Here is a 25,971-nt window from a genome sequence, read left to right on the forward strand (position 1 = left end):
CTTCAGTCATACAGAGCATGCCAACTCCTTGCTGTTAACTATTGAACCTGGTATACGGGAATATCCTCCAGAGTACATTACTGATAATACTGACAGAATGGAAGTTCCAGTGAAAGACCCTAAACTAACTGTAGGTAGAAATACAGTGTTGTGTCAACAAGAGGTAAGATTTTGCTGGCTGACTATAAGACCAGCACCCATATGCCCTAAGGAGCAAGACTGTGTCCATCAGTGGAAGTACTGGCAGATGAACAGAATGGAAGAAACCAGACTATAAAGACATTCCCACAAATTCCAGAGAGTTCCCTTCCCTCGGGATGGGGGTCCTGCACCGGGGTCACTCCCTGGTGTAGCGACAGTTGTTGCCTCTGAGCTTCCACAGGGCACCTGCAGTGCCACTCAGACCTGGGGCCGGCACCACACGCAGCAGCCTCGCTGGAGATTCTGAATCTGCAGCATCCGCAGGGTGGGCAACAACAGCATGTGTTTCCACCCAAGCGTAAACCTGGTCTTCTACTTCAACTGGGAGAGCATGCTGGACATGGGACAAGTGTGCTGGTTTTCTAGAAAGCTGCACATTTCAGTGTTTTTTTCCTACCTCTTTAGCAAATGATTTTAGAAGTTTCCATGACTTTAACACAACTACAGAGAAACATGTCTGAAAGGTTACTGGATGTGGCAGATGGACCTATTCTGAAATAAAATAAAGCCTGTGGTACTTCTGAAAGGAAGTCACAACATCCAAAATTAAACTGGACAGAATGGCCTTCTGCTATTTTCATTCTGTTTTCAAGGAAGCACAAGGAGTGGGAGGTTGAAGCAAGGCTACCGCCTCTTCTCTGCATTCCCTCACTTTGGTCAGCTTGTCTTGAACTTACAAACTGTCTTCTCAGTGCAATGTGCGACCCTAAATTTTAAACCTCCATCTATTTATCATCACCACACATCCAAGTACGTCCTTCGTCGATGACTAAGAACACAACTCCAATTTTTTATATATGTGACTTTAAATATTTAAGAAAAACAACTAAAAACAACTTATTGGACCATTAGAAGTCCCATTTAGGATGAGGTGAAAAATGTCCATTGCAAAAACCCACCAGGCATCCATCCCAGAGGCGCACTGTGGCTTGCTTGGCCGGCGGTTGCCATGCAGCCATGCCTACCTTATTGTGCTCGTACTTATAGGGGATCTTGAGGGTGTCCATGGCTCTGATCATGGCCTGCATGGCCGTGAAGATGTTCTGGTACACCAGCTTGGTGAAGCCCCTTTTGTCTTCATCCGAGTATCCCGAACCGTGGATGATTCTCATCTGCTTGATAAACGTACTCTTGCCACTCTCTCCTGTCCCTGAAAGATGGACAACAGAAATTCATCAGACCATGACACCTTCCCAGTCTCCCAGACCACTAAACTAGAAACGGCAGCTTGGACTTGACGTCCCCAAGCAGCATGCTCAGAGAAGCATCCCAGGACAGCAGAGTGGCATCACCAGAGGAGACATGCCACCATAGTAAGCACTTGGCAAAATTAGAGAACAAGAGTCCATTTCATAGGCAGAGGAGCTTAAAAAAATTACCTGTCACCCCTTTGGAAGCCAATCAACATGAATTTTGATGGTGATGTGTAACCATGTATCTTCTAAGAAACACAATGGTAACAGCATCTTCTGAATAGAGTAACACTCTAAGGAATACCCGAAACACTCCCAGGAGGCTAGGTTGTTTAGCCAGGATCTGGACATGGGAATGACAACGCACTTACACAAATGCTGCTCAGACAGTGGTAAGAGAAAAATGCCTGAAAGTTTCTAGATACTTTCTCTTATTTTAAAATGAGGTATGCAGAGAGCACAGTATCCAGATAAGGATGAAGATGTTTCTGGACATCAACTGTATTGATTTCTAGGGGTGCTGGTTGGCAGAATATAATTCCAGCTGTGAATACTGAAAAAAAATATCTAAAAAGTAGCATCTCTAATAAAAATAAAGCTATGAAATCATTTCTCATTATCAGTCAACAATTTATAGAAAGTTGGTAGTAAAACCCACCTTTACTTCCCCAAGCAATACAAAGTAGGTAGTAAAAAACAAACAAACTTTAGATTGCTTCTTTGTATATTATCCCTATCACTGGAGGGTTGCTCTGAGAGCCCAACCACAGACCTAATCATCTAATGAGAATCTCTGTCCATTTCTTCCCACAACAATAACAGAAATCTCAGTGTGTGAGGTTAATGGTATGCAAAGAAAAGGAAAGTGAATCGGGCAACAGTACCTCTTTCTCCTGGCCACCGGAGAAACTTCTGTGTACTCATCCCCCAAAAGTGAAAAAATAAAAACATGAAAGTAGGAGATGAAATATAAACTACATTGGCTGGTGGTTCACTGAAAGCACGCAGGAGTAGTTAGTCTGTACTTGGCAACTCTTTGGACCTACTCACTAAGCCCCTGGGCAACACACTATCACAGACTTCCAAGAACGTGAAATCGGTGAATTAATGGGAAGGAAATTAACAGTTAAGAAAAAAGAATCCCAAAATCAACTCCAAAGTAAGATAATTTCCTGCTGTTCCAGACACCCAGAGTTCCTCTCCCAATTTTCTCATCTTGCTTAGTGCACCAGGAGGCCAACCAGCATGGATTTCATAACATTTCTCTTGTCCTCAGTCTTCCACTTGGATCTAGTCCATGAGAGACACCAGAAGGAGACCAGAGAGCAGGAGAATGAGGATGCAGTGTTTATTCCCCCAGCTTCCTCGCTGCAAGAGCACCAAGATATGCTGTGTCCCCTCTAAAAAGGCCCAGCCCCAGCTGGGCGGCCCTCTCCAGGTCCCTGTAACTCCTCAGTCACCCAGCTGCAGTATGCCACATCACACTTGGGACCCTGACTGCTACAACACCAAAGAGAAAGACAGGGCAGCTTAATAAGATGAAGGAGCAGGAAGGCAAGGGAGTGGAGGGTGCCCTCTTCTTCCTCTCCCTTACTTTATATATCTCATTTATAAAGCACTGGCTCCTAATCACTAACTCACACTCTTAACACTCTTCTGAAGGCCAATCACAATGAAGAAATCATAGGGCCCCAAACAGAATCCAGGCTCCTGACTCTCCCCCAAAGTACTAATAAATCCAGAGCTGGTCCCCCAGAACATGCACGTGCACCCGTTCTTCTGTCCCCTCCCAAGTCCCATCTCACACAGTCAGGGGGAACAGTGGCCTCCATCTCCTGAATATCCTCTCCTCTCTATTTCAAGGAAACCAGAGAAATCTGTGTTCAATCCATTCAGCATTGCCAAACACTTTGAAATATACTGTCATTTTAACCTCTCAAAAATCTGTGAGGGAGATGTGTTCCTCCTCATTCCATGCAACGGAAAAGGCCTTGGGAGGAGAGGCACTGTGGCCAAGACGACACAGCTAGTAGCAACCAGCATGGAGGGCTCAAGCCCAGCCCTCAGCTGCCCAGTCTGGATTTGTCACTACAGGTGACCCGAACAACATGGGTTTGCGCTGCGCAGTCCACTTAGAGTGGAGCCGTTCATACCCCACTGTTCGAGGGTCAGCTCTGGGGCTGGGAGTCTGCGTTTGCAGAGGGAAGCTGTAGTTCTGCGTGGAAGGTTAGTGCCCTGAAACACCCAAGATGTTCAAGGTCCCACTGGTCAGAGCGGGTCACAGCTGCCACAAATTCAGATAATTAATTTCTACTGCCCACAGTCCAAAAATGTCTCAACCTGGCTTTGTCCACAGCCTGCTTTTATCCATTTAACCTAATTTTGAATTTCTGAATGCTCTTTTATTAATGGGGACACATTTTGAATCTTGGTGCCACATTCCAATTGACTGGCCATCCCTGCCAGTAAATTTCACTCTCAAGCTTGCTGTTCACACTTTGATTTAATTATACAAATGCAGCAAATTCAAAATGAAGCCAAAGCTTCACTTAGGAGAAAAAAATCTATGTGATGTAAATGTTGTAGGCAGAATGATAAAAGTAGTTAACTAAAATAGCATTCTGTACTAATACTGGATTTGATTCAAAAGAAAGTATCTAACTTTCTTGATGGTATGAACTAAACCATCAACCAAGAAAAAAAAAACTCAGCTTCTTTATTCTGCAGAGATTTTTATCATGGAAAAAATAAATGACTGGTTCCTAACAAATGTATAATCCAAAGAGCATGGACTTCTCCTATTTTTATAGACACATACAATATTCTCAGCAGTATGAAAGGGACATTTTAACAATCTACTAGGGATTAGTACGAAAAAAGTATTTGGTACAATAAAAAGCCCCGGCTATTCCCAAATTACATAAAATTATGTTTTTTCTAAGGCCACATGAAAGTATAATGAGAGACTTCACAATTCTTCAACTCTGAATGAAAGAAAGCAGACTTCCCCGCCAGGAGACTGCTTCATGAACGCAGTGATGGCTAATCTCTTCTCACTGCGCAGGGCACAAGGAACTCCTGCCCTATCTAAAGAAACAGAAATCTGTTTCCAAAGCCACTTATAAAACAAAATCCAGAGAGGAGCCCTGACATAAAATGTACCTGTTGGGGCAGGGGGTGGGGGCGTTTCACTTTTGCTAATTTGAATATATCTCCCACCTAATTAATAACATTAATAGACATATCAATACAGACAAGGGTATGAGTCCCACAAAACTCCTGCTTTTCTCATTCAGTGACTGAAACCCTCCCCCCGGAAAAGTCATGTGTAGTTTTGGGCAAGTACTCTGCCTTTTCTTATCCCAGCTCATCAAAACTCCCAGAAATGAGACTATTTAAGAATCATGCTATTAAAAAGGCCATTTCATGCAGCATGACAATTGGCTTTGAAGGATACTTAACTTTTTTTCCTCCCTACACAAAATAAAGCACAGAGATCAATCCCCCGTTCACTTTACATGTCCTTCCATCAGCACATCAAACGTGAATTTACTACCCTACTGTGGAGCATCACTTTGTAAGCAGTTAGAATACAGCATACCACTAGCTAGACATACACACTCTCACACACAATCTGATGCTTCCATTTTAGGTTTTGCCAAAATCTTTCAACACAAGAGGATTTCCACATCCAGCCTTGGCCACAAATCCATACTTACTCCATGTATCCTGCTCACACCTGTGGGTCCCTCCATCAAACTCTCCTGTGAAGCTGGGAGTTTCTCCCTCAGCCACAACCCCCACAGGTTTATACCACCAGAGGTTTTGAGGCTTTATTTCCCTGCACTGGAACTCTGGATTGTACTGTCTGTCTTGCTCCCCAGTTGTTCCTCCCAGTTCATCCACATGAAAATGTGGGACCTCCCATTTCACCTGTTGCCTTGCTGTGCGTCCTCTCTGCCCTGGCTGCGCATCTCCGCCCCTCCTACCAGTCTGAATGAATATTTCTTCTTTAACTCCTTGGTTGTTGGATTTCCATACAGTTCAATTTTCTGGCAGTTCTGTTTTTCTTTTTTGTTTTTAAATTTGTTGTTGTCCTTCTTTTCATTATTGGCCAGAGGAGTAATACATTAACTTCTTAATGACAATGAATTATTATCTATTGTTGAAAGCTATCATAGACTCACTGGTTCCTTCCTTCCCACATAATTTGGCTTCTTGTACCACAATTTTATCAAAAGAGCCATGAAATACAATCCATGTAGAATTGCTCTGTACCCCTGACACTTCAGTTACTACTGTCACCGCCCTGAAGAACGCTGGTGTCCCCAGTTTCCAAACGAGGGCCCAGGAAAATGATCACCGAACACTGCACTGTCAGGAACTTCAAAGGCCCTCATGGTCCATTCTCTTTATCCTGAAAAAAGGTAGAAAATACACCTTTCCCGGGCCTTTTACAAAGGCCTGGAGACACCCACACCACTGCCACTATCTTTAGGCTCCCAAGAATAAGAAGAAATGCAAAGCGGAGTTATAAAAACTGTGGTATTTAAAGTTATAGAATGAAAATACTCATTTCACCCTGATGGTGCCTCTGATGACTGAATTTGGTTGGAGATATCATCAAACCATCAGAAGCCTCCATCTGAAGCCTTTAATGAATGTGTGGCCTCAGGCCAAGTGACCCGGTCCTGCCCTCTGGATTGGCCAACACCCAGACAGAGGACGGTGAAGAACAAACCCAAGTCTCACAGAGCTCAATTATAATCCAAGTACTATACTGTTAAGGTCCACTGGTTTGGGCCAAGAGTCTACAATATGGAATCTCAGCACCACCAAAGCTGGACTTGGGCTACTTCCACAGAAACTTGGATACAGCAGAACCGGAATTTTCAACCCACAAGCACATCATCAACCCACACCTGCAAAAAATTAACAGCACTGAGATAAAAATGATTTAATAACACTGAACCAAAATACGATCCATGTGTTGTCCACGTTCCCGGCCACATACTATAAAATGCATGTATTCAGCCCTCTGCATATTTTCTTCCATTTAAATTACAAATCTGAACCTCAAACTGAGTGGCTCTAATACCCAAGTCACCATAACTTTGTCTCCTTTAAAGACTGTCCTTTGAGGGCAAGGGTTGGGGACACTTATCCCTTTAACCCCAGCAAGGTCTGGCAGAAAGTCATAGTTTTAAAAGTAGCATGCACTTAGTCAATGTAGTCTCTCTAACTGTAAGTGAAAACTGAGCAGATGGGTAAGTGGGCAGTAATCAGGATTATTAACAACAACCTATCCAGTTAAGTTGTTTTTAAGAGAATGACAGGCAAAATGCACTGAAAATGCAACTGTTAAAAATATCTAGAAAATCATCTAGTCCTGGGAGTCTCAAAGTGGTCAAGTCCTCCTGGGAAAGTCCCTGATAGTACTTCCAAGGTTACTCAAAGGTGCAACAGCATTTTCTTGCAAAATCCATTTTACCATGGAGTATCTCTGGCAAACATCTCTATATTACATACTGGCATTGGTTGGTTCTACAATCTTCTGAATTTACTTAAAAAAAAAACCACATTAAAATGTACACTTTAAAATGGTAGATTTTATGGCATATAATTATACATCAAATTTTTTAAAAATTTAAAAACTAACATGAGTACAATCTGGAGAAGAGAAGCTCACATAAATTTTCATGCTAAAACTTTTACAGGGAGTGACTTTGATCCAACTTGCCCAACCTCCTCCTATCCTTTCCTTCTTGAGGAGGGAATGTTTACTCTCTTCTGCCTCTTGAGTGTGTTTCAAAGAAAAAGTTTGAGAAGTACTGAATTCACTTACTTTACAAGGAGGGAAAGTGACTTGTTCAAGGATTCTGCTGGTTGATAACTAATTAGGAAGAAGATGCTACACTCTACCAAGGCCTCCTATCTGCTCAGGGCTCCTCATCTTCTGCCCTCACAAACTTGCTTTTTATAAATCACTTTTCAAACTCATAAAAGTTATACATGTGCACCATGCATTAAATGGAGGAGTTGCAGAGATTATTACTATAAGACTTTCTAATAATGATAGAAATGCTTATTTTACATTATTAATCCTAGAACATTTATTTAAATATTTAAAAATAAAAGCCAACTCTGACCTAAATAAGTATTTATTACAGAAAATTCAGAAAAAACAGAATTTTCAAAATTGCTAAAATTTACACATTTTATTACCTTTATTTCCAATCTCCTTTTCTAGGCAAATGTACTTTTTGTGTTCTTTTTCTAAAACTGAAATAATGCTGTGTTATTTTTTCACTTACCATATTATGATAATTATTCCAAGATACTAATTATTCTTCAGAAAAAGTTAATGAATGTGTGAAAGACAATCATAAAAGTGTGTGATTATTGAAGAATTCCCCTGTCAAAACGCATTTTGAGTATATCTAATTTTTCAATTATAAAAAATGTTGTGATAAACATATTCACAAAAGATGAAGAAAAGTCTTTGCCTGAACTGTCACCTCCTTAGAACGACACACAAATGGAATGAGGTGAATGAGTCACTGAGGCTCCGAACCTCACAGCTGCACCAGGTGTCACATCCATCAGAGTCTTCCTCACCCCCCCCTTAAAGCAACACTATCCTTTTTACCACTTACAATGTGGGAAACAAAAATAAACTTTTGTTTTAATTTACATCTTTCTTACGAAACTTGTTTCCTATTTAAGTCATCTGCATTTCTTCTACAAACATGCCTTTTTTTTTTAATTTGAGGACTCTGTCTTTCTTACTGATTTCTCAGAACAATTGAGTTTTTAAAAGAAAGTTAATCCTTAGTTACAAATATTTCCCCAACTTGTCATTTTCTTTACATTTACTGGCAAAATTTGGTACATACATTTAAAATTTGTATTTAATTCATCTGTGCTTTCTTTTGTGATTTCTTCAATTGAGTTATGGCTTTAAAAAGTCCCACAGATGTATTTTATTCTAGCTTTTATGACTTCATATTTTACACTTAACTAATTACCAATATTTTTATGTGTGGTGTACAGTGATTTTTTAATAACCCCAAAACATTGTCCCATAAGTCATTCTACACTTTAAAGCTATTTGTCAAAGAAACATTTATAAACAGTACAGAGCGTTTGATCCAAACATGTGGTTTTTCATGTCCCCTAATGTGTTCCCAAACGGTGATCAATGAAATGTATGGAACATACTGAGTCTCCAAAAGCACCTCACTGATATTCCATCTGCTCCCTCTTCCTCCACCTCCCTACCCAACTAGCAGATCAACCTCTCCCTTGCTCATTGCATATTTAAAGACCTTTCAAGAATGGTAGAGAAAATATGCAAAGATGTCAACAATGCTATTCTCTCTCCCAGTTCTAGGTCCATTTCTACCCATATGACTGACATATTCTGCACGTGCTGCCTGTCCCTGTTCCTCCTTTTCACAGCTCTGTGACCTTGGGTGAGGTACCTGCCCTCTCAAAGCCCGTTTCCTCATCTATAATATGACTACTGCCTGCTTTATAGCTCTGCGTGAGTTTTCAGTGAGTTAATCCAAGTAAAGCACAGTGTCTGGTACATGTAAGGACTCAATAAATACTAGCTATAACTTACAATGCAAAATCAGGTGGGAAAATGAGAGAATAGTCTGATACAGGGCTGGGGGAGGTGGGGCAGGGCAAAATGTAGTAATCAAAAGAAATGGCATTTTAATGCAATATTTTTAAAAATCAAAATTAATGCCAAAATAATTCATGATGAACAAAATATCACAATTTTAAACAAAAACAGGATTATAACAGTGTTGTGCCATTCTAGCATCTGAGAGGCTGCATTAAATACTGGATCCATGGCAAGTAACTTACTCATCTTGCCCTAGTCTCAGCCCTGATTCTAGTTCTCCAACCACCAAAATACTTAAAGCCATAGTGCTTGGAGATTTTTAGCTTAAATTGTTTATTCATAATTTTATTGGGCGTATATTTCCATTCCAGACATTCTTCTAGGCACAGGATACAGGACACACAGTCCCTTGCTTTCACAAAGGCAACATGCAAGTGTGAGAGGCAGATGACATTAGATAAATACATGAATAATATAGTATCGGAAGGAGGTGAACACTGTGCATTAAAGATTTAAAGAATAATGAAATACAGAGTGACAGAGCAGCTACTTCAGTTTGGGAAGCCAGAGAAAGGCCTTTCTAAGAAGATGCTTTTATGCTGACACCTGAATATTCAAGATCTAGCCACAAGAAAATTAGAAGGAAATAGCATTCTAGGCAGTGAACCAGCTGAAACAGAGGTCAAAGGGGGAGCAAGCTTGGCTGGCAAGTGGGAGATACAAGAGGGCCAATGTGGCTGAGGCACATCAGGTGGTGGGGAAAGAGTCACATGGGGCATAGTATTTCAGGAAACCAGTTTAAATTTTATTCTAAATGCACTAAACAGCTTTGAAGAATTTCAACCAGGGAAGTAAAATGGTTTGATTTACACTAAGTAAATAGTGAATTTTAAGGCCAATCTAGTAGGGTAGTTCAGCAATCCGAGAAAGAGATAACGGTCGTTTGGACCAGAATGACTGGAGACACGCTGGAGAGAAGCAGAATCATTCAGGAATTAGTCTGAAGCAGTGGAAAGGGAGGAGAAGACATGAGAGTAACTCCCAGATTTCTGGCTTGAGTAGCTAGGTGGATGGAGATCCCAGACTCTTAAAGAAGTCTATAGAAGAAAACATTTGGGTAGAGAGAAGTCTGTTCAGTTTGCAATGCTTATTCATTTTAACCAAAAGCATTTTTTGTATACCTACAAGATCCAATGCCTTGAGGTGGAGAAGACACATGAAACAGAAGAGACAATTTGTGTCCTACACTCTCCAGGCCTCCAGCAAAAAAGGACACAGCCATGAATGACGTCCTTATGCTAATGGATGAGTCAGAGCAGACTGCAGAACCAGCACTGTAATTTCATTTCCTACGAAATGAAGCTCCTTATGTAGGAAAGATATGAAACTGTTTAACCTCTGAATTACACACACACCAATTACTTATATTTATAAAGTAGCAACATTGATAAATGCACACTTCTTTAGAAAGAAAAAGGATTTTGTTGAACATTATTTAAAATTCATAAAGATGCCATAAAAATACCAGGCCATAATAATAACAACATTCTAAGAAGAACCCTTCAGAATAAAAACCTACCCACAGATTGTTCAACATCATTGCAGATAATAAGGAGCCTGAGAGTTAGTGTTCCAGATTTTTCAGTTATACATAATCATAAGCTTCAAAAATGCACTGGGTGGGAAATAATAAGATGCACTTTGGAAAGCATGCTGAAGGCCTCAGTCAACCAGTAAATAACAATACTTCCTCAGGAAAGAAGGGCTCACGGGGCCCTCCCTATGGGAAAGCAACAAATTAAATTTGTATAACAGGAAAAGGTCCAGGTTGAGCTGAACTGCCATTTTCGACCTCATTTCACGTTCATCAGGGGATGAGCTACAGGCAGGTGTGTAGCGTGGAATGAAAGAGCACCAGCAGATGTGAGGGGCCCCCTGAAGCTGGCCACACCGGAGACAGACGTCTGTATATGGTCATTTGGTCTGAGAGCCGAAGATGAGGAAATTGGCCTGGGTAACCTCAAGAGTTCCCTGTGGCTTTCAGATTTTATGATTAAAAACCATTTACTGTATTTCTCATAAGGCAGAAAAAAAACCAACCTATTATTTACTGTGTATTCGAATACTAATTCAAAGGAGTTGACTAAAAACTGCCAAGTTAAGTTTTGTTTTGTTTTGTTTTTGCTTTTACTCATGTGGCTTCTTCACTTTGCACCTCTAAAAATAATTATCTTCTGAGGTAGGGGAATCAAGGTGCTGGAGGGAGGGAGCAAGTACTGCTTCAATTAAGAGGAGCTGTGATCTGGACTGTCTCACCAAATACATGGGTGTTCAGAGTGAAGAATACCTCACAGTTTTTTAGTTAATATCACCCCAAAATTCCAAATAATGACATTAGGAAGATTGAGGAGGTCTTGGGTATGTTCCATATCTGCCTAGTAAGCACAAAACTATGACAGGATCTTTAAAAGAGACTGTGTTATGAAAAATACAAGTTAGTGATTGAGCTCATCAAGGGTGGTTATCAAGCTAGTAGGAACTTACAAAAATTCACTGTTCCTGTAGCGTCTGAGATTTAAATAAAATGAAAACTAAACTCAAAGAAATATTTCCCTTTTCTGAAAAGAAAGAGCAAGAATTAAAAACAAAACCACACACACACACACACACTAGCAAGCCAAACATATGCATTGTTCACATATCTAAATCCTTCTCTTGGGAGAAAATGTTAACATTGATCAAATCATAGTACCTACTGAGGGTCTCATGACTAGTGCAGATACCACCAGCAAGGGCTATTGAAGCTAATCATTTTCAAAAGGATAATTTGGGAGGATTTAACAACTACCCCATGGAGAAATACACTAGAAAATTATTTGGGTTCTCACTTCCCCTAGAAGCATAAAACAAAAATAATTGTTAAGATTCAGCTTCTTTAAAGAGCAGGAACATTTACCAGTGGAGGGAGGAACATTTATCAATGCTCCAGGAACTTTGAGGACAGGGCCCAGAAATGCTCTTGCTCCGAGGTGAGCGAGTGCAAAGCGATCCAATGACGCACCTCCGGCATTCACCCGCACTGTCCAAAGACAGGAGGCAGCCCACTAACTGATGTCAAGACAATTCCCCCAGTTCATTAAAGGATCACCCCCCGATTTGTTTTATTAATTTAAATTCTGCACTCTAATTTATTTTGCCTGATGGCCATATGTTTCTCCAGCATTCAAGCCAGTGACAATAACCAACACGCAACACAGTGGTAATGGAGCAAATTCTCCCTTCCACTTTTTGCAGCCTTGTTTGTTTGTTTGTTTGTTTAAATAGCAATAGTCATCCTGAGTCTCAAACAACACGGGCCTTTGTCCATACTCTTAACTAAGTTGCCCATGGAAAATGCAACCTTCTTCCTGAAAGAATACAAGTTACTCTTTGCTCAGAAAGATCACACCTAGAAATGTATGACCAGCAGGCAGGAGAAAGAAAGGACATCCTGACATCAAGATTTGTTCCTTGAGGAAGTAAAAGCAGAGAAAAGCACATTGGTGCATTTTATTAATGTTTAGTAAGCTTGCACATATGATGACTTCCTACCATTTGACTGATAAAAGGGGAAGTGAAACTAATTACCCCTTTAATTTAAATCGAGCCTTTCCTCATACCAAACAATCCATGGAAATGTTCCAAGAAACAAAAATTAGAGTTAAAGGGAAAGAGACTCTTGGAATGGGTCTTGATTTTAGGTCACATGACCCAACAAATGTCCAAATTACTAATACATGAGTATATACAAGGATGCAATTTCTTTAACACTGACCTAATAACACTTTAATATAACATTTGTGGCTGGGTAATAATAGTAGTTTACGTAAAAACAAAACAATCAGTAATCAACCACTATTCTGTGCAATATTTTCTGAAGTACTGCATCACAAAAAGGCACAACGGTCACTAAAAAAATGCTTGCATCACCTGGACAGTGCTTGCTTACCTGAACTAGTAAAGAAGTTGGCAGAAATAAAATTAATGGAACACAAAATATTAAAACAAATTTTTAAAAGGAAATACTGAATCACTAAGCATTGCTAAGTATAGTGACATTTTAGGCACTCAGCACAGCCATGTATATAAACACACATGTGCACACACACATACCATTGAGGCAGAGCTCCAAAACCCAAATGCATTAGTGTAATGCCGACACTAGAATAATCACTTTTACATCCCCTTGTCTTTCTACAGCTTTCCCAAGTATACTCACCATTGACTTTTATAAGAAGCCTGTTAATATACCACATATTAAATGGAATGACAATATTCTAGATATTCCACAAACAAGAGTTGAGAATACAGATGAGGAAACTTCCCCTGACTGTGTATTCTTGTTAATAAACACTATTGCTAAGGTGATTAAGTCATTACTTACTGCTTGTATTGTCCTATAACAGAAATAGGAATTTTATAATGTACAAGTAACACACTTTTTAAACGACGGCTTTATTGAGACATAACTAATACACCCTACAACTTACCCAATTGAAATGTATAACTCAGTGGTCTTCAGTATAGTCACATAATCATTACCACAGTCAATTCCAGAATGTTTTCATCTCAGGTAATAAAACTTTAATGAGTTGCCAAATACCTAACTAGTGAAAACATCAGACTACTTTGTTAGGAAAGCTTGCTACTAAATGCATTCCCTCTCCCTCTAAAGTACATATTTATATTTTGGCTTTGTTGTAGTTGCTTTGTTCTTTTTCCACTTAACACATGCTAAAGAGTTTGGATTTGATTCAACAGCCTATAAGGAGCAATTGAAAATATTTGAGGAGGTGTTAACTCTACCATGGGAATACATTAAGAAAACAGAGGTACATAGCATGAGGGGATAGTCTGGATTTTACAGGCGAGTCAAGTAGACAAAGAATGGAAGAGGGTTGCAACCCAGCATCAAAAAAGCGGAAGACACTCTATAAAGGTAAAAAATATAGGACATGGAATAAAAATGAGTATCAGGGCTAGCAAAAACCTAATGTCCCGCTGGTGCATATTACAGGGTCAAGAGCTAGAGATGTTAAAGTGACATTTACCTTACACGGGAGACCCGAGACCTTCCGTCTTACACTAAAGAGAAAAGCAGCTTGCTTGAAATAGCTGTGCCCTCTCACAGGTAAGGCCTCACTCTGTGATCACAAAAGACAGGAGAAAGACTAATTTCATACTGAATGACTGATCAGGTCAACTTATAAATATGTAACACTTTATCAAAGTATTAGTAAGTAAAACAGTCCCACAGAAATGGGAGACCTTGTGAACACACCTTTGTATTAGCTTCTGGAAGCAATTCTACAAAAAATATAAACTTCCATACTACACAGTACATTAAAAGTAGAAGTGAAAAAAAAAAAAGAACTGAACACACTGGGAGAAAATATTTGCAAAAAATACACAGAGTTCAGAGTAATATGTGTAAAAAGCATTTGTAAATCATTTTTTTAAAAAAGAAAAATTTCTGAAGAAAAAGGCATAAAAAAACAAACTTTAGTCAATTAAAAAGTAATGTAGCCTCACTAGTATTAAAAATATTAATTCACATAACAATATTTTTCACTTATTAAATTGGCAAAGACTGTTTTTAAGTGGTAATACACAGGACTAAGAAAAATAGGGGGAAACTTGCATTCTATGCCCATACAGGAAAATTCAAAGAGCAACAGCTTCTCAAGGAAATTCAGGAATAGCTGTCATGTACTATAATGGTGTATAGGCTCCCCTCCCCTGCACCACCACCGTGATTGCATTCTTGTGGTCTTTTCCCAGGGAAGCAATTTTAAATTTTGCAAATATTAGCTATGTAGGATATATATCCCACAATTGGTTAAAAACATCAAAAAAATAAAATTTAAAACATTCAACAATAGAGGATAAATAAAATAAATGAGACTATGCAGCCATGAAAATTTATATTTTATTACCCTTAATATGAAAATGTTCATGATACATGAACATTTAAGTGGAAAAAGTGGATTACAAATCCATATACAAACACCATACCAGTTCTTGAAAATTTTCACACACACACACACACACACACACACACACACACTCTTGCGACCTTCTCAATCCACTCTCTCAGCACTCTCCCTTCTCCTCGCGGCATGCCACACCATTCCTGTCCCCCTCGCTCCCCACAAGCACACTGTCTTTGCCTCTCTCTCTGAAACTCCATGGGCCCTTCTTTTGCTTTTGTAGCTTGTCTTCTGATCCTACACAGCCCAGCAGGCTCGCTTTTACTACCTCTGTAACTTTCTAAATAAACTTTAATAATCTGAGTTCTTGCCCTAGCTGGTGTGGCTCAGTTGGTTGGGCACCATCTTATAAACCAAAAGGTCAGTGGTTCAATTCCCAATTCCCTGTCAGGGCACATGCCTGGCTTGTGGTTTGGTCCCCAGTTGAAGCATATACAAGAGGCATCCAATTGATGTTTCCCTCGCACATCGCTGTTTCTCTCCCTCTGTTTCTCCTTCCTTTCCCCCCTCTCTAGAATCAGTACGAGGAAAAAAATTAATAATAATTTGAGTTCTTGGCTCTGAATTCTTTCTTTACCGAACTCAAGAGCTATGATCCAATTTTGCCATCAACATTGCCAGTAACAATCTATATAAGAAAGTAGGGTGAACAGATTTACAATAGTGTTAAAAGTAATTAGCTCTGCATGGGTGGGATAAGCAACTTTTCCCTTTTTGTTTTTGCTATATATATTTTTTAACATTTTATTTATTTCTTTTTAGAGAGAAGGGAAAGGAAGGAGAAAGAGAGAGAGAGAAACATCAATGTGCGAGAGACACACCAATCAGTTGCCTCTCACACACCCCCAACCAGGGTCCTGGCCTGCAACCCAGGCATGCGCCCTGACAAGGAATTGAACCGGCAACGTTTTGGTTCACAGGCTAGCATTCAATCCACTGAGCTACACCAGCCAAGGTTAACTTACATATTCTTACTTCTACAAATTGAATCATTATTTTGTAAAAAGAAAAAAGATGTTAAAAAAAGACACTGAAAAAACATACTCTACCCCTTATAGAGGACTTTATATCACGGATAAAACAGAATCGATGATAGAGCTAAAAGAATACTGATCTTTAAGTCGGAAAACATAAAGAAGTAAGGTGGTTTAGTGCCCTATTTGGACTTCCCCAAGACCCCATATTCTGAGGAGAAAAACAAGATAAACTACTCAAGAAAAATCTTAAAGCATGTTCATGTATTATACAAGGAATGAATCTATTAGATGGTCAGCCTTGAGCAGAACGTGTACTTTGAGTTGTTTCTCTTACTAATTCCATAGTGGTCCATCAGACTGCTTTCTGAGTATTATGGCGCATTTGCAAAATGGTCGGCTCAACAGAGTATAAAGAGAACTGACATGCTGGATTAAAACCCAAACCCTCACTTTATTAGACCTTGTTCTACTCAAAGGAAGAAAAAAATAATAAGACATTTTTAATAGGTTTCTTGGAAAACTCACACAAAGATAGGAAATGCATCAATCCCCACTACATATATTAATAGTAGTCCTTGATCTCAGGACCTGGAACACAGTAAGAGTTCAAAGAAAAAAGGTTAATGAATAAATATTTCACTCCCAAAATTCATGCATACAACTATAGGGGTTCAGAGCTAGTCACCCCAAGATGTGCTTCTGTGGTTAAAAGGACTGTTGTGAGCTAAAGTCTCAGGAGAAACTTCTGTCCCTCCCCTGAGTACCTGAAAAAGCTGAATGAGGGATCTTGCCCATAATGGGAGACAAATTCCTACTTCCTCACCATCTGCTCTTCTTATTCTGCCCCAGCTCAGAATGGTGTATACACCTCACTTCCCTTCCCGTTTCTGAACCTCTCATGTGTGTGGATCGCTGAGTCTTTTGTGTATGTGAGATTCCCAAACATTCAATAACATTAAATTTGGTTATTTTCTCTTGCTAATCTGTCTCATGTCTACTTGACTATAAGGCCCACCCAAAAAACCTTGAGGGAAGAGGAAAGCTCCTCCTCTCCCATAAAACATTTTAAAAAATAACACTGAAATTTACAAAAATGTTACCAGTAGCTATGTTTGGGTTGTGAGAATGCAGGCAATGCCATTTTTTTCTTTCTGTTTTATACATTTTTGGAGGAGTAAATTTTTGAATTAAATTGCAAGCTGTCTTTGCAAATCCCAGGACTCTACTGCACTTGGACCCAATCGCTAACCAGCTGGTTATGTAACTGTGAACAAGTCTATTTACCCATCTGGGTTTCAGGGCCTTCAGGTTTATTAAGGAAAGGGCCAGAATTCATGTGACTACTGATTAAAGACATTCAGAGTATCTAGCATAATAGTAGACAATGTTTTAAAAGTGATGACTTTTTAATGGATAGGAATAATATCTATGAATAAAACATTATTTGTAGTAGTTCTACTAGTAGTTACAGTTAGTACATAAGGCTAATAACCTCAAATAACAGCTATCTGGCATTGTAGAATCCATTTCTGACCTTGCAAGCTCTCAAGCCAACACAGATGTGAAGATTATTCTAACATGTAGAACAGGGGTGTCAAACTCACTTTCACTGGGGCCACATCAGCCTCAAGGTTAGCTTCAAAGGGCCAAATGTAATTTTAGGACTGTATATAAATGTAACTGCTCCTTAACTATGGGCAAGGAGCTCGGCGCTGCTGCCGGGTAGAAACAAGGTTCCCTGCCAGATAAAATAAGGTGGAGGGCCAGAATTGGCCCTCGGACCTCATGTTTGCCACCTGTGTTGTAGAACCACAGAAATGGCTCCCCCTCAGGGATATTGGTTCAGGAGCCAAATATAAGCCTCAAGATCATTTTAAATAAAGCCAAGATACAAACCACAGAAGAGACCCAGAGACGTTAAGTACAGTATACACTGTCACAGGTTCAATGCCTCTGGAGTACAGGAGAGTACGATGTGTCATATTTCTCAAGCATGGTATGACGTAATGAGCAAAGAACACCAGGAAGGCTAGTCCCTTTTCTGCCAGTACAAAGTCTGACCTTCAGCCATCACATAAATATGGGCCGTAATTCCCTTTATGTACAATAAGAGTCAGACGAGAAAAACTCAAAAGTGCCTTCTATTTCTATCATGAAATAAATCTCTAATACGTACATTTACGCACAGCCACCCTTAACTAAAGCTTGGTTTTTGCCACAGTGCAAATCGGGGGCGGAGCTGGGGGTGGGGTGGGGAATCAAGTACTTTTACCATGAGAATGACTAATGTCTTATTTTAAGATTGTCCCACATCATGTTAGGCAACTATCCAAGTAATGCTTTAAAAATTATTCTGATAGCAAGAGAATATATTCATACATATAGTAGAGGAGAAAATAGGCTGCAGGAACAAATGATACCTGTTCAAGATCTAGTGACGCATACAGACACGTAATATTAGTAATACAGTATCTGTGGCGATCCTAGTGATTTGTCTTATTCTTTTCTCTATTTCTTAAAGTTGGTGCACTGAACATATTTTTTAAATCAAAAGTTATAATATTAAATGGCACTTCAGAATTATTGTAACCAGACTCACAAAGCTTCAACTGAACAAAGTAATCTGGGCTCCATTCATCTTCTTTCTGTCATAAATTCATTCAGAAGCCAAGTGCTGGGTTGGCCAAAAAGCCCATCACTTTTTTCCTGTATGACGTTTCTAGTGGTTCTTAGTTGTTTTTAACGCCTTTTGAAACAATTTTGTTGTACTGCACTGTGGCAGCTGTCATATCAGCATGCATTTTTAAAAAAAATTATCAAAATTGTTGTGCAGTCATTTTAATATTGAAGATGGAAGAAAATATGCAACATTTTCAGCATATTATGCTTTATTATTTCAAAAAAGGAAAAACACAACTGAAACACACAAAAAAGTTGTGTGCAGTGTATGGAGAAGGTGCTGTGAATGACTGAACACGTCAAAAATGGTTTGTGGAGTCTGTTGGTACTACTGACATTGTGGCCAAATAATCCTCTTGCTGTGGGACTGTCTTATGCACTGGGAGATGTTTGGCAGCACCCCTGGCCTCTACCCACTAGAAGCCAATAGCAGGAGATAGCCAACTTACTCAAAATATCCAAATCAATAAAGTTATTGGTGAAAGTGAAAAATGTGTCTTTTTTTTTTACAGAAAAATGTACCGGACTTTTTGGCCCACCCCAATATATTCCCCAATAGAGGCTATTTTATGAAGTTGTGCCTAAGGTCCAAGTTGTCACCATTCTCCTAAGGCCCCTAGCCATCTCTGTGCCGTCAATCTGCCTCACCCCGTCTACCCTCTTTAGATCAGACCCCAAACCATGCTTCTTTCCTCCCTCACTGAACTCAACCATTCTGCAACCCATCTTTGAGGCCCCTTCTGGACCAGCCAGTGACAAAGTTGTTTGGGAGCAAGTGGAGCTTCACGGAGCTTCAACTGTCATCTCTTCTGTTGAAGCATTTCTCTCATGTCTGTTGGTCTGCTCTTGTGACTGAAATTTAGCTTATCCAGAGTGGGACTAACCAGAGTGCTGTCACATAATCAACGAACATCATAAATATGACGCACTGCCTCTTTAACTTAGCTGTGATGCCATACCTACCTGCTGATGACTGGAGTGACCAGAACATCTAAATAATTCAAGTATTCAACATCCAAATACCCCCTTATGCACCCAGTTCCTGGGAGGACCTAAATTAAAAGGAAACGTGGGAAAAGAGAGAGAATTACTGAGCACAGGAGAGATGTTTCATCCCAGAACACGGAGGGGCTTGGCCCACCACAGCGCAGAACAAAGCACAGCGGCTGGGGAAGCTGGGGTCTACCTGTCAGCCTTCCAGTTCATTCCGAGTCTGTCTTCACAGTGGGACTTCCTTATTTGTTTGAAGTATTGTAAATTCCCAGAATATCAGACACACCCATACGCGAATGGAAGTACAAAAACACACTGCAAAGCCAAACACCAACGGTTCCTTGGCTATTAATTGGAGGCCACCCATCAGATAAGGTTAATTTTCTTTCACATGTTTAATATGGCACCTTCACAAAAGAGATAAGAACACTTTAATGAAAATCTACTTGCCAGCCTTGTTAGCTCTCAAAACAGATATGAAATGGCTGTAAAGTTGCTTTACACAAAAAGTAGGAAAATAAGTAGTAAACCGAAACCAGATTTTCTTAAATTCCACACTGCTTTGTTACCACTAAACTAAATTTACTGCCTTAGGTCATGTTTGTCTGGGTTATGATCACATACAAAACTTCAGCCAAAACTGCTCTCCATATTTTATTCATGTGGCTTTTCAAGAAGATGCAAAATGATCTTTATGTTTATTAGGAAGATAGAGAAAGCCTCCCCACTTTGAAAAATGCTTAATTACCTACATTAGAGGTAAGCTGCATACTCAGAAATGAAAAATAGATCCTCTTGGGTGGGGGGGAACGACTGTCCTAATTATACATGGATGATCTAATTAAACTGCCATTCACAATTCATTAAAGCTATTAATAAATTGTAAATGGGAAAAATGGATATTATAGTTAAATTTACAGGAGTGTTAAAACCTATTAAACATAAAAACAGCCAAGAACTGGCAGTGAAATTTCACAAGAACATGAACTCTAGACCTCACTTAGGTAGGGAGCCTTAATCGTCTCTTCTAAAGGCTCCAGACCTACACCCCCTCATTTATAAATGAGGAAACTGAGGTCCGAGAAAGATAAGTGAATTGCCCAAGTTTACATCCTCTAATTCTCCCGGCATGTACACGGTTGCCACACTTCCTGAACTGCATGTGTTTCTTGGTTCCAAACAGAAAATGCCAGCATGCCTTGCTGCTGCCAGTACTGAGGAGGGTTAGGGATCCTGAAGCAGTTCACAGAACAAGTTCCAGAAGGAAAGTGAAGTGACGCCAAGGACAGAGCACCCAATGCTGAGGTGGTAACATCACCAACTACAGAGTAACAACCATCCCGCTTGCCAGCTGGTATCACATGAAAGGAGAAGCGTCAGAAACTACAGCAAACAAAAAATCTTCATGAAGTCTGATGTGTCTAGAAAAACAGAGTTCCTAGGAATTTCAAGGTGAAAAAATATCCGAATTACTAGTTTACCTATTAACAGAAGAACACGTTCACGTTACACAAGATAGTATCACTGTACCAAACAGCCAGCAGAACTATCCTTATGTCAGTAAAAGGATTCAGAATTACTGTATTTGGGGATATAAGATGAACTGGACCATAAGACACACCTAGGTTTTAAAGGAGGAAAATAGGGGAACAAATTTTGAAACAAAAAATGTGGTAAAATATTTAATAACCTGTGACCCCGCTCCACCGCCTCTCCCCTCCACAGCGAGTCAGGTAAGCTACATTCGGACTATAAGATGCACCCACCCTTTCCTCCCCAATTTGAGGGGAAGGTGCATCTTATAGTCTGAAAAATACAGTAACAGAATAAATTGCTTTTCCAGCTATAGGAATCATGTGCTGCTTTCTTCTTAGGATTCCACATTTTAAGGGAACCCCAAAATTACCTAGGTAAGGAAAACGCCACTGAAGACAGCTCACGCTGCAGTGTTAGTGAGTGCCTGAACCCCAACCCTTGCACCCCGACCTGAGAGTGCGAACCCATGCACTCCCCCTCGGGACTCCTGGAAAACTAGTCTCTCTTAAAATGACCCAGAATCAAACGAAAAAATAGGACACGCTGTGTGATAGTGTGCACTGCATTCATTTTACACATCAGCAGCACGTTTATGATAACTTCTAAAGTACTTGCTAAAGAAACTGCTGGCGCCGCACGGGCTCTCAGGGCAGGCAGATCCAGGCGCCGTGAGGAGCTGTGTGGCTTGGGGCAAGTTATCTAACCTCCACTGTCACTTTCATCATCTGCAAAAGGAAGAGAAACATGTCTATCTCACAGGGTGTTTTTGCAAATAAAACACATGTAAAGCCCTTAGCAGACTGGCTGCCACATAGTGAAAATCTTTAACTATATTTTGGTAAATAAAGTCCAAAGCGGTTCACTAGGCGGCCTCATCTCCCATCTCCATCCGCACAGTGGCTACACTTTGGACCACACCCATCTCCAAGCTCCCCCATCAAGCAATGCTCTTTCAGACCTGCAGGCTTCTTTCTCCTAGTCCCTTTTTCCCACATGCCTTCTCTGCCTGGCACAATCTCCCTCATTCTTGTCATTTAAGTTGGCCAACTCCCCTGAGGCCAACTGGCCACTCCTTCTATGTCTATTATGTGATTACATTTGGATTTAATCACATTTGGATTTACATTGGAGGGGGGAGGACCAGCAAATCTGGGGCTATTTCCATGAGGCAGTGGGCTCTCAGCAGGGACCAGGCTGGCTGCATTTCCCAGGGAGCACAAACTTTGGGGATGGTCTCAAAGTGAACAGAAGGGGGGCAAAGATGCAAAAAGCATGAGATGTGACTCCACCTTGTGTTCGTGATGTCCCCATCTCATGTCCAAAGTTACTAAACCTCACAACAAGTTGAACATGATTGTGTGTGTGCATGTGCACACAAGGGAAGACAAGAGACAAAAGTGTGCCATGACAATGTGATGATGTTTGGGAAGGGCTCTGAAATGCCTGAAGCACTCAACACACATTCAGGCTAAGTTTTACCTAAATTTCAGAAAGGCAGGAAGTTTCCATGTACCATATGAGTTGTAAATATTTATATGCCCATTTATTTCCCCCATTATGAAGATCTCATGGCTGGAGAGATCATAAGGCAGAGTGTTTTAGAGCAGTGCTTCTCAAACCTGACCAGGCATTAGAATCACCTGGGGATAGTATTAAAATGCACATTCAGATTCTACTGTGCTGGGGCGGAGCCTGAGATTCTGCTTATCTAACCAGGTGCCACATGATGCTGATACTGTGAGATCATGCAAGCAGCAAGAACTCTTGAGCACAGGTGCTAAGAGCCAGAGTGCCTGTGTTCGCAGCCTGGCTCTGCTATTTAATGGCTGTGTGATGGCCTTGAGCAAGATACTTCAGCTCTCTGGGTCTCTTCCACCCCCCGTGTGTACATCAGAGTACGTACTCATAGGTTAGTTACTGAGAATTAATGAACATGTACGAACATGCCTAGAAAAGACTGTGCTAGATATTAGCTATTGTTGTTGTTATTTATTTCTATCTCCTGCACCTACAAGAGCAGAAATTCAGAGAAAGCAGAAATCAATGTTTTCGAATGAAATTTTTTAAATTGAGAATATGAACAATAAATAAAACTCAGTATGTACATTAAACTCTCAGAGAACACTGCTGTAACAAAACATGGACAGAATTTAAATTAGTCATTTTAAACCGATAAGGAGGTGCATCCAATATCTTCCGTCTCTCAAAATCTCAGACTTGGCTTCAGCTCACTATCCAAACTCGAGGACACAAGTGTTGGTACTCACTGGCCAGAGTGGCCTTTCACCCTTTTCTAGCCAGGGGTGGGAAGCTGAGTCCTAACAAGGGGCTACCCAAAAAGGTGGGGGCCAGAGAGTTGAGGACAAAGGAAGGCATGGAGTTAAAGGTCTGAAGTGGGGGCAGATGGCCGGGGTTCAGCCAGGAGGGAAGCCTCAGCCACATAGGCAACAGCCATCCCTAGCGATGGTTCAGGCCCTCAGCTGCAAGAATTAGCAGGGAGTCCAAGTGGGTTTGGCACAGCAGAAAGAATGATGGTATGGTCACTGCTACTTACTGAGAATCCATTGTGCATCAGACCCTAGTTCTAATCGTCCCATTCATCCTGACAGTGACCCTATAGGTTAAGTTTTATTATCCCATGTGCAGCCTAGAGGCCTCCCTGCATTGTTTGAGAAACTCATTCATTACCCATCCATAAAATGAATAATCCACTGCAGCTGACCCTGGAACCTCAGGGCACAGGGAAAGGCCCAGCAGGAGGAACGAGGCAGACTACCATGGCACCGTTCCTCAGTGAGAACCTCTGCAGAGCTCAAATTCTGAAACTCGGGAGTGACCCAGGGAATGGGGAGGAGCCAGAGGTCAGCATGGACCACACCACAGGGCAGCAGCAGTGCCAGCTACTCAAATCTAAAGCTTCCGGCTGGGCGGGGCCACCACCACCAAGTCACCCTAGGTCACAGCCCTGGGAAGGAGGTTTCGGTGAGCTACAGGAGGGAAAGGCCAGTGCCCCACCTGTGGGGAAGGTGGGGAGCTGACACCAGGTCCAACAGAGCTCGGAACTTCACTGTATTTTTAAACAAAAACATGAGACTTGTATGTAAACTCCCTTTGAGGGCAGGAAATGCTCTCATATTTTCCATATCTTTATTCATAACCAAAATCAAAGAGAGCTCCACCTTGGCTCAGAATCCTGTTCTCTGCTTCCCTCTTGAATTTCCAGCAATCTGGTTTTTGTCTCAAATCCTAGGAAGAAACTACCCTCAGAAAAACTTCCAGCTTCATGTGGTCAAGTCTCACCCCATCTGGTATAAAACAACCCTCTCCCCACCACTGCTTCTTCCTGTACTTTATTTCTTACAGATGTACCTTCCTATTTACCCTGACTCTTTCGTATTAAAAAACCTCATCATATCTGGTTTAAACTACATGCTGGAATGTTCTCACCAGGTCCCCTTCCTGAAACGATGCTCCTCTGTCAGCAATTATAAACGATTCCATTAAACTTACATCCATGTGTTGGTCAGCTCCAAACACATCACCCAAGACTACAAAGGGAATCGCCCAATTCAGGGAACTACACCGTTCCCTATCTGCAATAGGTTACGCGCTTGCTCATGTCTTCTCTGCACTGATTCTTTCTTGATTTGTTTCTGTCCCTCCACACTAGAGGGCTGTCACTATGAGATCCAAGAAAACATGGTAGTTATACTGTATCTAAATCCCACTTCTGAAAGCCACACCAGCAGCTGTGTGTTCCAGCAAACCTTCCCCGTGAGACATAGAGCCACACTCCCAGGACCATCTGCATGCCACTGCCCATCCGTTCCACACCCTGCTTATTTCAGTATCTGCCTTCTTGTGTATTAAAAACATCTGTGCAGATAAACCAGAAAATGTGCTCAATCGGTTGTCTCAAGGCAGGGAATGGGGGAAGGGAGGGCAGCCTTCTCCCCTCATCTTCGCTATGTGAAATATTTTATCACATGCATACGCTGCACTTATTTTTCACTACTTTTTATAAAAGCACCACATAATGCGTACAAATATATGTATGTACAGGAACAAGCACTGCAATGTTCTCATGGATGGGAAAAAAGGGTGGAAAATAATAGGCAGAAACTGGAAACATCTAAATTAATCAATAAAGTCTTGGTGCAGTAAGTCAGATTACATCTATAAACCAACAGTTGCCGGCTATGGAAAATACTTTATTGTCAATGGAAAAGACCACAGTGTATTTTTTTAAAAAAAGGTTATAAAGCAACTCTTTTAATCTGAAAAAACCTCCATTCTTTATGTAAAAGTACTGTGGGGCAAGATGTGTGTCTTCTACCTCCCCATTCATCTACACAGTACAAGGCACACCTATAAAATGAGAACGCTGAACGCACCAGACTTTACCAGAATCATCTTCACTCTGATCAACCGGCCTTTGCTGAAGATGTTTGGACTCACCTTTCACAAATACCTTCTGAGTCAGCTTACAAGTTATACAACATGAATTAGCCTCTGGGCCTTATTGTTTACTTACTTAGCTATTTATCTAGAATGATTTTAACTAGACAGTCAACCTCTTCATGTAAAGACCAATCTGTTCTCAGTCTATGGTTGGAATGAGATCCTCACTGGGATACCAAAGAAAAGGTTTCCTTGAGAGGAAGAGGCTGCAAAGATGAATTCCAAGGCCCTTTGTACCAGGTAACCCTACAATTTTCCACATTCGG

At 40.7% G+C, this 25,971-nt stretch overlaps 1 protein-coding gene across 1 annotated transcript in view; it reads right to left on the reverse strand.

The window, feature by feature from the left end:
* The window catches only part of LOC123819693 (guanine nucleotide-binding protein G(q) subunit alpha), a 259,106-nt gene that overhangs the window by 165,274 nt on the left and 67,861 nt on the right, over positions 1-25,971 (reverse strand). The window contains exon 2 of the mRNA XM_045840150.1: positions 1,167-1,351. Coding sequence (XP_045696106.1) covers positions 1,167-1,351 — 185 coding nt within the window. The remainder of the gene's footprint in view (positions 1-1,166; positions 1,352-25,971) is intronic.

Source organism: Phyllostomus hastatus, unplaced genomic scaffold, assembly GCF_019186645.2.
Source record: "Phyllostomus hastatus isolate PE091 unplaced genomic scaffold, TTU_PhHast_1.1 phas_contig_34, whole genome shotgun sequence".
NCBI lineage: Eukaryota > Metazoa > Chordata > Mammalia > Chiroptera > Phyllostomidae > Phyllostomus > Phyllostomus hastatus.